Here is a 16,996-nt window from a genome sequence, read left to right as displayed (position 1 = left end):
TCTTCCACAGTCCAAAAACATACTGGGGTTAATTAGTGTTCCTAAATTGTATGTAGGTATGAATGTGAATGTGCTTGGTTGTCTGTTTCCATGTGTAGCCCTGCGATAGACTGGCAACCTGTCTAGCTGAACCCTGCTTTACTTCTAAGTCAGCTGGGATAGACTTCAGCCCCATCTGAAATAGGATGGGGCTGGGTCTTATCAGATTACACAATAAGCCAACATTCACGTTGAGGATCATCATTGGAGGTAGGTCTACAGCTATGATCCAAAGTCACAACACTGAAGAAGATGCTCCAGGTCAGAAGATAGTTGGTTTGTGTGACAATCACCAGTGAATTTGACCTACAGAGTCCTACGGTGCCTGTGCTTAAAAAGCATCTTTTACCCTTAGCTAGATTCTACAATGGAGAATCCTCACATGCCAACGGTGGAAGAGCTACAATCCAAGGTGCTCACCTACCATCTTGTCCAAGCATGCTTCTACATGTTGGGTAGTGACCAGGTATCAAAACCCCAAAACCTTTTAATTAATGGACAGCCCACCCTACCACCTGAGCCACTACCACCCCAATATTCAGTAAAACAACGACACAATCGTCATTCCCAACCAGACTTGCCTCCCTACGACTTCTTCTTCTTCTTCTTCCAAATTCAGGTTGCTGTTTGAACCCATTGCAGATGGTGCTCAACAAACAGGACTCCCAGAGAGCATCACAAGCATGACAGGATTGCTGTGAGTGCTCTACAGCTGCACAAAGAGTCTAATTTGAAGGGTATATAGCCAAATGTAAGTATAGTTTTTGCTTCTTATAGGCACAGGTCTTTTTGATTGGATTTTATAAAAGATGACTTTCTTGAACTTTTTCCAAAAAGCCGATAATGCATTGCTTCGTTCCTTACATAGCTGGTACTGAGAGGTGTGTTTGATTTGTCCTCACCTTGGGCAGGGAGGCTCTGGAACCGGAGCTCTGTGTGGTCATGGTCAGCACAGTGGTGATGCCCAGGCCCACCCGGGCAGGCGCAGCGTCCATGTTGATCCAGAAGGAAACCCAGGACAGGATGACGATGAGCAGCGAGGGGATGTACATCTGGATCAGGTAGTAACCCATCTGACGCTCCAGGTGGAAACGAGCCTCGATACAGGTGAATTTACCTGAGGGGTGGGGAGGAGAAAGAGTTCTATCAGAAGGAGTTTTTTGGAGGTTTGTGGTGGAAAAGAGGATGTAAGACAGATAGAAAGAGAGAATAGCATCTGAAGGTGAGTCACCTGTAAGGCTGAGTGAATGGTGTAAGACAAATACCGAGACAGATGAGCAACACAGCAAGACTCTACCACTCACTGGCAGAGTGTTTCGGCAGAAGATTTCAGTTTTAAAGCTGAAAGATGAGGGTCTGTCTGGACACAGAAGAGCTATTTTTCTCCATTACCCATGTTTTGGACATTTGGCATCTTCGAGGTTGAAAAGAAAAACACAGGTTTGGAATTGTATTTCTGTGCGCTCACTGGGAATTAAAGCACATTTAATAGCAAAAGTTCAACCGAAGTGCTGTACAATCAAGCAAAACACAATGTAACACAACTGCAGCTTCCATAAGGTTCTGATTGCATTGCAGGACGTCTTCAATGCTAACATGCTAACTGTTGTTTTCTGAATAAATAAAGATATCCTTATATCAATTATGTGATGTGAACTCTATGTAATGACAATGACATGATTTTGCAAGCAGTTTTAAGCATAAATCGGGCTCAAATATGTATGGAATCCCTTTGAGTAAGTCTGTTTTAGAGAAGTCAGAGACGTCCGTTCAATTAAATAAACTTTAAAATTCCCCCCCCCAAAAATGTGACAGAGAAGTTCTTGTCCTAAATTCTGGGCCTGAAAGTTTTATGCAAAAATCATCAAAAGTTAAAGTAGTTTTCACAGACAGTTTCTTCTCCATTTTGCCTAAATATATTCCAGTGATCAGCATTTTAAAAAGAATGGATACGCCTGCACCCTCGGAAAAGGTTATTATTTCTCAACGAGATGACTCATGACACTCACGGCTTCAAAGGTTTTCTCTACTCAGTTTTATATTCATGGAGCGGATCATTTTGTTTCAGTAGGTGTCCTGTTTTTCAGCATTAATATCTCATTTGGAAACGACTGAATTTGCACTGCATCACGAGGTTGATTCCAGGAAAAATAAATAATAGCATCGGTCGATGTTTAAACTTTACTTAAAAGCAAAATGTTCTTTCAGCAGTTTTCCCCGAGGCACCGCAGTTTTATTAGCAGCCACGAGAGTTTTCTGAAATAACTGTTATCTTCATCTGAAAGGGCACATTATCTACACGCTGGTACCGACGTGTCTCCTGGAAAAACAAGTTGAAATGACGAGACTGAGGGGTGAATTAAAAGCAAGATCTGGAGGGACGAGGAGAAAGAGAGACGGAGTGACGGTAGGAAGTGGGATTGAGGGATGAGAGAAGGGAGGAGTTTTTGGACTGGCAGGGAAAAGGAGGACGAGCCGTGGAGAGAGAAAATACAAGGGTGGAAGACGACGTCGACAGCTTCGAGACAAACTGTCATCTTTCTGCGGTGCGAGCGCTAAGCCAAAGTGTAAATCAGGGGCGGAAAATCACAGAGACACACTCGGGCTGGAGATCAAATGAAGCCAAAACATGTTGAATATTAGACAACAAACACAGGAGGAGGCTCTGGATTTGGACTGCCTGGTACTTGTTGCAGTGGCAGCCTGTCGGAGCGTTACGGCAGTGGTTTAGAGTAGAAGAAACAGGGAAGTCATGGCCTCGTCCTCCCTGATGAAACGACAAATACGCTACACTTTGCATCTTTATGAATGCTAGTGCCAGGTGCTTTTAACAACCTGTAGAACTTGGAGTCACAATGTTACGATCCCTCACTGGGTTCCTTCCGCCAACATTTAATAAGTCCAACTTGAAGTGCTGTACAATGTAAATAGGAAACCACTTGATATAACACAATAACTAAACAGCATTTTACAACTGCAGCTTCCTTAAGGTTACAATTGCATGGCAGGAAGTCTTCAATAGAAACAGATCAAAAACCAGTGAGCTTAGGTGAGTCACATTCAGAATAGATCATCATACAAAGGCTAAAGACTCTATAAAACATCATTTTGATACGGAAAACCAATATTTTCTCTGTAGGGATGTAAAAACATGGAGAATTTAGTGTATTTTTTGCATTTGGACCACTTTAGACCAGGTCCAGATCAAATCCAGTGAGCCTGGGTGGGTCAAATCTTAACTAGATTATCATACAAAATGCTAAAGACTCTATAAAACATAATGTTGATATGGAAAACCATTATTTTCTTTGTTATAATGTAAAAACATGGAGATTTCAGTACATCTTTTTTGTCTATTCCATGACTCCCATTCTGATAGTCTCTTCCAGGATTCACGAACTCAACCTAACTGAACACACATGGGAGCGTATTAGACAGCGCTCTACATGTCCATCATGAAAACACCAAAATAGAGAATGCTAACTCTAAGGGGAAGACAACAAAAAAGGTAAAATGTGAATCAATCAATCAGTCAATCAATGACAATGACATGATTTTTGCATTACACTAATTCTTGATTGACCAAAATGAGTCAATCTGCGTCATTCCAGAAAATGTTGGACACTCAAAAGCGAAAATTTGAGAATTTCCTTTTTGTAAATCAAGTAAACCCATTGAGGAAGCTCCTCAGCATTGCTTTTTTTGTTTGTTTCTTGTGCTCTTAATTCAGCATTGATGTCCTGTTCGATCTGTTCGATGATGCCAAGATGTGTTCGGTCTCATTCAAAAGGCTTAAAGATTCCAATGAAGAATGGCTTGTTAGTTCCTTCCAACAACATCCTGTAGTTTATTTGTTGTGTCTTTCCTGAAAAGTCAGCTTTTTTGTGTGTTTTTGTCTGAAAGATGACCCTGAGTTAGATAACTTTGTCCCTCCTTGCACCACCTTCCCTTCTTTGGGAACTTTAACTTGACTTTGCTGGAATCGTTCGCCAGGATTCTGCACACCATGCATTGTTGCAGTTGGACGCCTTGTGATGTGATGTCTCCCCGTTGTAGTCTGCCAGAAGCACCGTTAGTCCTTGTGAAGCTGTGAAGGGAAACTAACTGTGGATGTTTACGCTCGCAGCATGTTGTCGTTAAAGACAAGCGCAGAGATTCGAAAGAATTTTCACCTCCTTGTCCTAATCCCTCGTCTCCTGCCTCAGCAACCAATTCACAGAGAGATAAAGTTGTAGGCGCTTTTATACTCAGGTTGATATTCCAAATTCATTCTGCAGGAGGATAATGACCTCCAGCATCTAGACAGAGACATGGAGAACTATCCTCAGCCTCAGAGAACAAGGAGTCCTGCAACATTTGTTCTGACCCCCTACAGCCCTGATCTCTAGATCACGGAGTCGGTCTGGATTTCACGATGAGACTGAAGAACAACCTGCCTGCCAGGTTCAGTAACTACAAGAGTCTAAGTTGGAACATGTTTTAAAGCAGCTGACTTGATTCATGTATTCTGCATGAAGTTAACTGATAAAAATATTCTTTTTTCATTGCACTCTTAATGCCTACAATTTTGCACTGTCGTTTACGTATATATACACCGATCAGCCACAACATTAAAACCACTGACAGGTAAAAATGAATGAACTAGACTCTGGAACAGAGACTGAAGATGATTTAACCTACAGTTTCTGATTTGTAAAATTGTTATTCTATTTGTGAAAATACAAAAAATATATTAATAATATTTTTTCCCCCCATCTAGACCACCAATTTAGGGCATTTTTTGAGCATTTTAGTAAGCTTAGGTGGGACAAATCTTGACTAGATTGTCCTACAAAGGCTAAAGACTCTAATTTTTGATATGGAAAAATCATTATTTTCTGTAATAAATATAAAAACATTGAGATTTTAGTGCATCTATTCCATGATGAAAGATTTCCATCCTGATGGTCTCTTCCAGGAGTCACTGACTGGTTTGTTTTCAAGCCAGCTCAGCACTTATGAGGATGTATTAGGGCTCTACATCTCCATCATGAAAACACCAAATTAGGGAAATATTTGTGGAACGCATGGTGCTCAACCTTTCAGTGGAGTTGAAGGATCAATGCAGATGTGCATTCAAGCTGTTCTGGCTGCATATGGTGGCCTAACACCTCACTGAAAACACTTTACGTTGGTTTTTACTTTAATTTGTGAGCACAAAATATGGAACTAATTTCTTGTAGTCTGTGTTTCTATAAGAGGAGCTCTTTTAATTCTCTTCACTAATAAAAGACATTTACGCTAAGCATTTTTGGAAGGAAATCATCTGTTAAATCCCTCTGAAAAATCTGTTTATGTACAAGATAGAGAATATACTGTGTATGCTCATATATATGCAGGCTAAAAGAGGCAGTTTCTCCCCCAAAAACAGTGCGTTTCCAAAAAATCTGCAACGATGATAATTAAATTAACACGCACCGCAGTGGGCTTATTTACATTGCAGTGCTGTAGCAACAGTAACAAATGTCCCTCCTTCTCTCCCTGTAATGTAATGAGCACAGTGGGTCTCATAATAAACCACAAGAGAGCCAGGGAGCAAGATGGCCGACGATCCATTTAATCAAAGACGATCAATGGAAAGGCAGCCTCATCAATTAGAGTTAACCCTAAAAGACTGGAGACGAGAGGAGGGAGAATGTGAAGCAGCAGAAAGTCCAGGAGATGTGAGGAGAGAGGGAAGAGGACGGGAGGAAGCAGGGGAGAAGAAAATGACAGCAGCAGCAGCAGGAGGAGGAGGAGGAAGAAGAGGAGGAGGAGGAGGAGAGTCGATGAGGTTGGACTTGATTTATAGCTGTGATACACTTCAGAGCTTTTAAGTGCTGTCCATATTTTCCATCTGATAAGAAGATTGAAATTATTCAGCCGGGCCCATATCTCAGTGTGGGGGCTGAGTGTGTGTGTGTGTGTGTGTGTGTGTGTGTGTGTGTGTGTGTGTGTGTGTGTGTGTGTGCTGCTGTGTGTTGCGTGTTCTGTATTTAACACTGCACATATTGGAGTCCGCCTCTGCACGCACCCAATTAGGAGGAGGACGAGCAGCCGTGTACGTGTGTGCACGCATTCAAATCCATACTTCCCCTTACAGGAAATTACAAAATGTGCACGTCTGCGTGTTTGATCTATGTGGGGATCATCTGGAGGTACAGACCTCGAAAGTGAGACGTTTTTACAGGTGTTCAGAGGACATTTTGGATTCTTAAAGGGCCTTTCCGTTTGTCGGTTTAACCTCTAAAATCAGATAGTGTCACATCTTAATCTGCTGTACAACTAGACGAAGCTCCACAACAGTTAGATTTAATGTTGGATTAATTCAGCCGCACATATTCAACCGAAAACTGATTTTGACCAAGTATAATGATCAAAAGAAAGAGCCCCACTCTGCAAGCTGACAGGATTGGTTGCTTATGTTTGGGAAAGGTGCGATTAAATGCACTTTTTAAATGCATTATTTTTTATGTGATTAATTAATCGAAATGACCGCATGAAAGTCCCCGTCTTAGTGAAAATATAAAATTGTAGAGGAATGTGCAAGTTCGATAGCATGGCCACCTCTTCATGCTTTGATTATGGACCGTCATATTCTGTTTTGATCATTCTCTCCTCTCTCAAACAGCAGATGTATTCCAGGTGTGAGTGCTGCCTGTGATTGGTGACCCAGCTGCTGGTGATCGGCTCTGGACCGAGGAAGTCGACCATAAAAAGAAAATCTGCTCATCTACCTCACATCCCAGCCAGCTATCAGGGCTGAAGTTTAGACAAACGGGGATTTTTGCTGCCTGTAGGAATTTTTAGATCATCGCTTTTGTGAGATAGATCATTTTTTTGTTTTTTTGTTGTTTTTTTTAATTACATCCATCCTGTAAATGGTATAAATATTGTAGACAAGCGTCACAGCTCCACAATTTGCATAATTTTTACTTAAGCACAATTTTTTGACATGGAAAAACATTTTTTGTGTGTGTTAGAAAGTGAAAACATGGAGATTTTAGTGCCTTGTTTGCATCTAGATGACTTTAGACCAGGTCCAGATCAAAAACCAGTGAGCTTGGGGGGGGGGGGTCAGATCTCAAATAGACTGTCAAAAAAAGGCTAAATACTCATTTTGATATAAAACATCATTTTGATATTGAAAACCATTAGTTTTTGTGCTAGAATTTAAACACATGGACATTTTAGTGGGGGTTTTTTGCATCTGGACCACTTAAGACCAGGTCCAGACCAAAAACCTCCATGCTTAGATGGGTTAAATCTGGACGAGACCATATTTTTGGAGCAACGTTTTTACAAGTCCGATCCAGGAAGGCCCCATGCAGCAGCCCAGTGCACCTAAGGGAGCTGTTTTGGCAGCAGGTGCAGGTGGTTTTAATGTTGTGGCTCATCGCTGTATGTTTTAGGTTTTACATACTCCAAACATATCATCTGCCAGGAAACAAAAGGCGCTGCAATGCAGTAGAAAGCGTAATTAGTATTTCAAACAGGGCTTTTTCTTCGTGTGTGTGTGTGTGTGTGTGTGTGTGTTGGAGTGGATGAGGGGGATGGATGGAAATTTTAAAAAAAAAAGAGTCGGGAGAGCGACGGAGAGGGAGACGGAGGGAAAAGCTCCCTCTCTCTTGGAGTCACAATAGACTGCAGCTAATAAATCTGAGGAAAAACGACACCTTAATTCCCTCTTAATGCTTGATTGAGAAGCAGCGAGGCGAGTGCACGCTCAGCACGCACGTGCACACGTACGCACACACACGCAGAGGAGCAGCCTGGCTGGAGAGTAATAGGCCGGAGATGAGATGAGAAAGAGGCAGAAAAAGAAGGGAAAAAAATCTAAAGAGGGAGGACAGCTGCCCTTGAAGAACTCACGTCTGAGCAGGACATGCAGGGATAGTCGCTGCTGGAGAGGGGCTTAAGTACTAATACACACTTCTGTGGAGTGTTTTGGGTTCTTATAGCTTGTTGTTTTGGTTCTGCGGGACATTTGTTGCACCTCAAACTCATCCAACCTGCAACATGCGAAGCAAAACGCTAAGGAGCTCCGACGTCTGCGCCGTTTGTACTTTATCACCTCCAAGCTCCCATTAAAGCCATAATCAGTCCTTCAATGACGATTAGTTTGTGTTTTTGATTGAATACAGCTTCGTTAGGACTAGCATCACGGGAGGACTTTAAATAACAAAGGCTGTGAGGGATTTAGTCACAATCTGCGATCATTTAAGGAGGCGGTGCTCTGGTACAACTAAACTACATTCTCAGTTGCTTTTTGTTTGTGATGAATCATTTCAAATCAATATGTTATTTTACCTCATATCACAGTTTTTACACACATGCTTATTTATCTGCATTGCTCATATTGCTTGCAATTTCTCATATTTATTATTTTGACTTATTTTTGCTAATTTCGTGCCACCTCATGTGAACACGCGTGCTGGCATGACAATAAAGAACCTCGAACCCTTGAATTACTGCTTTACTGTTGCTCTTTTAAAGACATAAATTAGATGAAGTGAGACCGGAAAATGAAGGTGAAGCATCCAACATGCGGTGAAAATATCGTATTTGAACCAAAACTGTGCTATTTTCCCAAACCTAACCTGTTATCAGAGAGTTCTTATTTTTAATGAGTCAACCAAAGTGTGAGTTTTTTTATTAAAGCTAACCAAACACTAAGAGAAAATGAAAGTTAAGTCCAAGAATAACGTGCTTCCTTCAAACTGGGAGCCTTTCTATTGTACCATAGTCTTACCTTTAGGAGGAATTAAAAACATAGTAAAGGAATGTAATAATTAGCTTTCAGATAATGTCAGCAGCACATGTTGAGGACTAAATCTGCATCATCTAGCTGTTTCCAGTGCAGAAGTCCTGTTGCCCTTGCTTTAATGGCAATAAAAATGAATTATCGATTCATTTTTCAGAAGAAAAGATCATCCGGAGCCTCCGGCGGCACTATAGCCCCAAATTTCTGACAAGGAAAATTCAGTGGAGGATCCAGCAGATGATCTCAGGTTGGACCTCAGATACTGTGAAGAATTTTATATTTATGCTTCTCTGTGTTGTCCAACATCTGGAGGGAACCAGCACTGGCTTCAATCATTTTTCTTCACTTTGTAACTTTTTCTTTTAAAATAAAAGATTAAAAAAAATATTATTTCTGTAAATACGCTATTTTGTGTCCAAGTATTTATCACTACTCCAAAACAGATGGAAAAAGATGAATTAACTCTGAATTAATATCACTATTTTTGCTCAAATGTTTCCATTTTCTTGCAATTTTTTGGATGATTTTTTTTTTTACAATTTCTTTGTGATTTTTTTGAAAATTAGAAATTCTTGTCTCCATATTTTTTTTGCAGTTTTTGTGTGATTTTATGAAGACGAAAAAATGTTTAAAAAAAATCAACCTAATGAATTGAAAATTGATTGAAAGTTCAGTAAAAACTTCTGACAACTAAATTAACAATAATGCAGAACCTGCCTGATATTGTTCTTGAATATTGTCAAATTTTACCCCTAATAAATTTATATCAGATTCATTCTAATCCTATTTGGCAAAAAATGGTTGATGCAGCTTAAACCTTTTAATATTACTTTAATCGCGCATATGTTTCCATGGTTTTTGCACTTTTTTGTGATTTTTATAAATGAGAACTCTTGAAAAAAATCCAACCTCATTACATGGAACTTGATAAAAAGTTTGGCAGAAACATGGACCGCCATGACAACAGACTGACTCCTTTCTCCTTCTATTTAAACAGGTTGATGCAGATTTAATCTTGTAATCAGTTCACTTTTGTTTTGAATGAAACATTTCTTAGCATCCTGTCATTTCACCAAATGTCCAGTAAGCTGTTTAAATCTGTTTAAAAAAACAATCATGACTCAGGCTCGCACAGTTTCAATTGTTCCAACAGAAAAACACCACAAACAGGAATTAAACCTGTTGTTAGACTGACTCAGAGACTGAACAGACTTACATGCATTTATACAGCAAAGCTGCTGGGGATTATCACGCCAGTGTGTGTGTGTGTGTGTGTGTGTGTGTGTGTGTGTGTGTGTGTGTGTGTGTGTGTGTGTGTGTGTGTGTATTTATGGGTGTGTGTGCGGTGCTAAGTCGTGTCAAGGCTTTTCGTTTGGAAGTGGATCGTTCATCTCCTCAGTGGCGACAGCAGATGTCAACCTCTGTGTGAGTGATGCCTCTGAATCTGAACTAATCAGAGCCTGCCGTGCACAAACACACACACACACACACAGACACACACACACACACACACACACACACACACACACACACACACACACACACACACACACACACACACACACACACACACACACACACACACACACACTTCGACCAGTGGCGTTTTTAGAAATGGGTTTTCTTCAGACCTGTCACTTTTGTATTTTTGTTGAAATATGCTTCCCTCACATTTTGATTCGCTTTTGTGCTGTATTTTTTCTTCTTTTTGATAAGAAAACTAATCCAGGGCTTCTACAGATGAATAAGAACAGAGAGAAGAAAAGTCTTTTCACTTATGTTGTTCTGCTGACCTTCTGCTCAAAGTCACAACGACGACTTTTCTTCCCAATCCAACAACAACAACAAGGCTCGGTGAGCACCAGGGCCACGATTTAATGAATTTTCACATTTTTTAAGAGTGTTTCAGGGATAAAGCTCTTTCCAGAACATTATTCAATAAAATACCGTGGCAATATTAAGAAATACAACTGAAATATTAAATAAAGGTGATACTAAAGCTAATAGCTGTTGAAATAAACCTAAAATGACATATATAGAAATCTCTGCAGCTCTGTTTGTGTGTGTGTGTTTTGTCTTTTGCGGGCAACCGGCTACACATTGGGACTTTTAAATATATATTTGTGTTTTCCGTGGGCTGGCGTGGTGGACTGGACAGATGGTTTTCAGCCACACTTGGAGGACCTGGAGGGAGAACCAGATCGAGGCGGCCGCCCCCGTCCGTCCACGACCAGATTCTCCTCGTTTCTGCTGCTCTCGCTTGTTTCTGCTCGTCTTTCACGTGGCATGATGCAGATATTTTACTCCTCCGGTCTTTATTCTCAACATTTTCCACCTCTTTTCTCTTTTTGTCCCTCTCTAATTCTGTTCAGTTTGCTTTTTCTCCTTAATTTCCCCAATCTCTACCCGCTTTTCTTTCGCTATTTTCTGTAAGTTCACATTTTTATGAATATTAAACCACATTTATATGTTAAATCACAAAGCTGATGAAGTCAACCTCATTCCTGACATAAAGTTTGCAGCCTGCAGTTTTTTTTTCGTCGAAAGTTTTTTGACACTGGAAGGAAAAGAAGAAAAAAAAGAGGAAATATGTACTTCTATTTCAGTGCAGATATTTCCGTATTTCATGTGAAATTCTCTCTCTGACTCAGTCTCTACGTAGGCAAACATTTCTACCGCCTCTCTCCTGATGCGGCTGGAATTAGATTATATTCTCCGTCAGTAAATTTTGAGTTTGCGTCTAGGTTTCCTTTTCTTTATCTTTTAAAGCTAATATATCTATTTTCAGAGACAGGGAAGAAGCAGGAGAGAGAATGGAAAATGACGCAGAAATGGAAAGACATTAAAAAGAAATGAAAAAGAGACGCGGCAGCAGAGGCGGGTTTGGGATTAGAAACTAAACATATTGACTGTGAGGAAGTGTCACTATTCTTCTGTGCACAACATGTCTGAGCAAACTTAGAGGTTTCGCTTCAAACAAAGACTCAAACTTGAGTGAAGAAAGTCCTCACCGGCAAAAAAAATCCATCCTATTATGTCATTTTTGTCTTTTATTGTCACCTAAAAGTACTTTTTTGGTGAATATGCAATGCTTTCTGTTGCAGCTTTCTTCAGATTGATAATTTTTCTATATATTTTTGTAGGTATGAACGTGACGTTTTAAATTCATTCTGTAAATCAGTGTAATAAATCATTTTGTTGGGTTTTGGCCTGATTTTTTTTTTACATTAGTCAGGTAATTTGCTATAGCATATAATATTGTTGTTTGTAAGTCTAAATATTCAGTTTAACCTCCCGATTATTATAGTTCCTCCTGCTATCATCACTCTAACTCCAACTGGTTGATGCAGATGGCTGCCTTCCCTGTACCTGGTTCTGTCAAAGGTTTTTTTTTTCCCTCCCTATTCTATATTTTTTTGCTGAGTGCTGTGAGATGACAGATGTTGACTATATTATGGAAAGAACATGTTTTTTAAAAGATACAGACTGCTGAATTTAGGAGAATTTGATGCAAGAGAAGACAGACTTCAGTTCATTGTGGAGTTTAGAAAACATTGAAGACTTGAAGCCAGATGCCACCAAGAAGAACCGCTGTCACAGACGAGGTAGTGGAGACAGAAACGACGACAACTCAACATGTTATAAAACAAGACTACAGGAAACGATTGTTTGAAAAATATAATAATGTGGAAAAGTGACTGTGTTCTGGAAATTCTAAAGAGATAAAGTACAAAAGCTGGATGCAAACAGGAAACAGTAAGAGTTGAGATGCAAAGATTTAGCAGGTAGGAGGTCATAAGCTTATCCTACTCATTTTAGGTTTTGAATTTGGCTTGTTTTTTGGGGGGGGTTTTTGTATTCTGTGTTTAATTTTCTGTGTTTTCTTTATAATCCTGTGACATGTCTGAAATAAAACGAATTTTCTCATATGCTTCGATATTTGTTGCATTTTTTTCTTTGTGATTTTATAAAGACGAGAAATTCTTCCCTGATATGGTTCCATATTTCTTGCAATTTTTTCTCAATTTTTGAAGATGAAAAAGTATTCACTGCCAGTTTTTTATTACATATTTTTGTATTTTTTTTGTGATTTTATTAAGATGAAAAATTCTTTGTTCATATGTTTCCATTTTTTTTATTTTTTTTGTGATTTTACGAAGATGAGAAATTCTTCGTAAATATTTTTTCATATTTTTTTCATTTAAAAAAACAAGAATTTCTTCACTCACATTTCCATTTATTTATTTTTTTTGCATTTTTTGTGATTTTACGAAGATGAAAATTTCTTCTTTTAAAACAATGCAGAATGTCAACCTTAATTTTCTAATTGCTCGGTAAATTTGGGTCTTATATTGTGGAGTCTTAACCTTAATATTTAAACTTTTTGGGTGAATTTGTAATGTTACTGTGGTGTGTTTATGAATGCCATTTGACAGCAGTTATTTCCTCCTATAGCATGTTTTAGTTGGAGCAGGAGCATGCCAATACACTTCAATATATATATATATTTTAAAAGTATGAAACAAAGAGAATAAACTGGGATTTCAATGCAGCTGGAAGAGGATAAGAAAAGCCCTCTACTGCTTATAATCCCATTATTATGTAAAATAAAATAACTGTGACGATCAGTGGCAGATTTCTTTCCCCCCATCTGTTCAGAAACCTTCATGAACTTTACCCTTCCATCATCTGGTGTTGGGTCCACTCACCTGTGTTGTAGTGTTTGGTGCAGTAGCGCAGGTCCTTCTCCTCTTTAAGGATGAACTGAGGTAGCGTCAGGCCGTCGGCCACCTGCACGGCTCCCTTCTCATCCCACTCGAATATGAGGTCGTTCATGGTGTAGCCGACTGCAGGAGAGAGCAGCGAGGAGGACGTTAGACCGCTTTCACTGCTCTGCAGGTCGTTTATTTTAGTCTTCTTCCTCTGAGGAGGAAGATGATCTTTATGTATCTGGCCGAGGCGCAAAGTCACCCAGTGAGATGTTCACCCACCTGCAGGAACACTTCATCACTGTATTAAACCATAATATGTACACACGTGGACAAAATTGTTGGTATCCCTCAGTTAAAGAAGGAAAAACCCACAATTCTCACTGAAATCACTTGAAACTCACAAAAGTAACAATAAATAAAAATTTATTGAAAATTAAATAATCAAAATCAGCCATCACTTTTGAATTGTTGATTAACATAATTATTTAAAAAAACAAACTAATGAAATAGGGCTGGACAAAAATGATGGTACCCATAACTTAATATTTTGTTGCGCAACCTTTTGAGGCAATCACTGCAATTAAACCATTTCTGTATTTGTCAATGAGCGTTCTGCAACTGTCAACAGGTATTTTGGCCCACTCCTCATGAGCAAACAGCTCCAGTTGTCTCAGGTTTGATGGGTGTCTTCTCCAAATGGCATGTTTCAGCTCCTTCCACATATGTTCAATGAGATTCAGATCTGGGCTCATAGAAGGCCACTTTAGAATAGTCCAACGCTTTTCTCTCAGCCATTCTTGGGTGTTTTTGGCTGTGTGTTTTGGATCGTTGTCCTGTTGGAAGACCCATGACCTGCGACTGAGACCAAGCTTTCTGACACTAGGCGGCACATTTCTCTCCAGAATGCCTTGATAGTCTTCAGATTTCATCGTACCTTACACACTTTCAAGACACCCTGTGCCAGATGCAGCAAAGCAGCCCCAAAACATTACTGAGCCTCCTCCATGTTTCACCGTAGGGACAGTGTTCTTTTCTTCGTATGCTTGGTTTTTGAGTCTATGAACATAGAGTTGATGTGCCTTACCAAAAAGCTCCAGTTTGGTCTCATCTGTCCAAAGGACATTCTCCCAGAAGCTTTGTGGCTTGTCAACATGCATTTTTGCAAATTCCAGTCTGGCTTTTTTATGAGTTTTTTTCAGCAGTGGTGTCCTCCTTGGTCGTCTCCCATGAAGTCCACTTTGGCTCAAACAACGACGAATGGTGCGATCTGACACTGATGTACCTTGGCCTTGGAGTTCACCTTTAATTTCTTTGGAGGTTGCTCTGGGCTCTTTGGATACAATTCCAACGATCCGTCTCTTCAATTTGTCATCAATTTTCCTCTTGCGGCCACGTCCAGGGAGGTTGGCTACTGTCCCGTGGGTCTTGAACTTCTCAATAATATGAGCCACTGTTGTCACAGGAACTTCAAGCTGTTTAGAGATGGTCTTATAGCCTTTACCTTTAAGGTGTTTGTCTATAATTTTTTTTCGGATGTCCTGGGACAATTCTCTCCTTCGCTTTCTGTTGTCCATGTTCAGTGTGGTACACACCTTTTCACCAAACAGCAGGGTGACTACTTGTCTCCCTTTAAATAGGCAGACTGACTGATTATGAGTTTGGAAACACCTGTGATGTCAATTAAATGACACACCTGAGTTAATCATGTCACTCTGGTCAAATAGTTTTCAATCTTTTATAGAGGTACCATCATTTTTGTCCAGGCCTGTTTCATTAGTTTGTTTTTTTTAAATAATTATGTTAATCAACAATTCAAAAGTGATGGCTGTTTTTGATTATTTAATTTTCAATAAATTTTTATTTATTGTTACTTTTGTGAGTTTCAAGTGATTTCAGTGAGAATTGTGGGTTTTTCCTTCTTTAACTGAGGGGTACCAACAATTTTGTCCACGTGTGTAGCTGCTGACCATTGCATGATGTGTTCATCATGGCAAAGGGAACGTCTACTTCTCCACCAAGCAGAGGGAGTGTTTTTTTATCAGTGGTATCCAAGAAAATGTGAATTCTATAAACGCCTGACATCTCCAGTTTAAAGGTTTCACATCAAGTGAAGAAGCAAAGGAAGAGAAAAGGTAGAAAAACAAGAAGAAGAAAGGAAAACATCCATAAAAAAGATATGAAACAGATGGTGGAAAGCAATGGAATAAATAAAGGATGGAGGAAATAATAAAAAAAAGGGGAAGATAAGAAGAAAAAAAACAAGCAAATAAGAAGCGGGATGAAAGGGAAGCAATAAGACAGAAATGAATTAAGAAGGAAGGATGAACTAGTCAAAGAAAAGAAAAAAACATCTATGCAGTAAGACAAATAAAGTTTTTAAAGACATAAGATTGAACCAAAGTGGAATAAAAAGTCTCCCTGAACTGGTGTAATAATCAAAACACAATTAAATAGAACACTCGAGTGAACTTTTGTTTATCAATCAAAACATTTTTCAAATGTATAAATATTCTACTCTTAATTTAAATCCTTCTTGCCTATAGCACACTGTAAATAAACACATTAATTCCTCTCAGCACTAAAGTACTGTAACTAAAACTATAATCTTTGTTGTAACTGCAGCACTGCCTCCTTTAAATTAAGTTTACATGCAATTAAACCGCAACAGCAAATAAGCTTTGTTGACAGTGAGTGTTTTCTGCTACTTTAATGAACAGAAATGTCATTACTTAATATGCATTCCTTCACTGCTAATAGTATTATGTTCACAGTACAATATACATTGACAGTTACTAGATACTTATTCAGCGTTTATAAGGTTAAAATCACGGCACTTTTCAAGTTGGAGAAATGAATCCAGCTTTAAATTGAAGTACTTTTGTAGCCTAAACAACAGATGAGACTGTGAGAGTGAGAACCACCTCTGCCTTCTTCATCTCAACGAAACATCAGGTATTTTTCCAGGCGACAGGTTTGTTTCCAGTCCGAACTATTTCGCTAAAAGGCATCTCGCCGGTGATGCTGGCATTAAGCACTTCTTGCACTCGATTAAACGCCTGACGCTTCTTTTTGACGGCAAATAAACAGAGCTGAAATCAAACCCAAGCCTGACACCAGTGAGGACTGTATCGTTCGGTGTGTGATTTATGACGGCCGACTCTTTGTTGGAGCACCAGAGCTCTTTGAAATTCAGCTCCGGTCTCTCGGATTCCTCTCACGTCTCCTCAGAGAATGAAAAGGCCACAGAGAAATCTATACCATATCTCTCGGCCTGCCGGCTGCTGTGACTGATCGACTGATGCGCCGCCGCTCGCTGTGTGTGTGTGTGTGTGAGTGTGTGTTTAGTTACTCACAGCTCTCCAGCTGCATGATGCACGTCTGGACGTCCATCGGGAAGTTCTTCAGATCCATGGGACAGGCCAGGACCAGTGTTATTCTGCAAACACACACACACAGATTCACT

At 39.6% G+C, this 16,996-nt stretch overlaps 1 protein-coding gene across 4 annotated transcripts in view; it reads right to left on the bottom strand.

Moving 5' to 3' along the window:
- glra1 (glycine receptor, alpha 1) overlaps positions 1-16,996 on the bottom strand; it is a 161,800-nt gene that overhangs the window by 43,792 nt on the left and 101,012 nt on the right. For all 4 annotated transcript variants that reach the window (XM_051954487.1, XM_051954488.1, XM_051954485.1 and 1 more), the window contains 3 exons: positions 16,887-16,969; positions 13,531-13,668; positions 942-1,156 (listed from right to left, as the gene is read on the bottom strand). In XM_051954487.1, the coding sequence (XP_051810447.1) occupies positions 942-1,156; positions 13,531-13,668; positions 16,887-16,969 (436 nt within the window). The remainder of the gene's footprint in view (positions 1-941; positions 1,157-13,530; positions 13,669-16,886; positions 16,970-16,996) is intronic.

The sequence above is a fragment of the Acanthochromis polyacanthus genome, chromosome 10 (assembly GCF_021347895.1).
Source record: "Acanthochromis polyacanthus isolate Apoly-LR-REF ecotype Palm Island chromosome 10, KAUST_Apoly_ChrSc, whole genome shotgun sequence".
Classification (NCBI taxonomy): Eukaryota; Metazoa; Chordata; class Actinopteri; family Pomacentridae; genus Acanthochromis; species Acanthochromis polyacanthus.
This window is presented reverse-complemented; position numbering and strand designations above follow the sequence as displayed.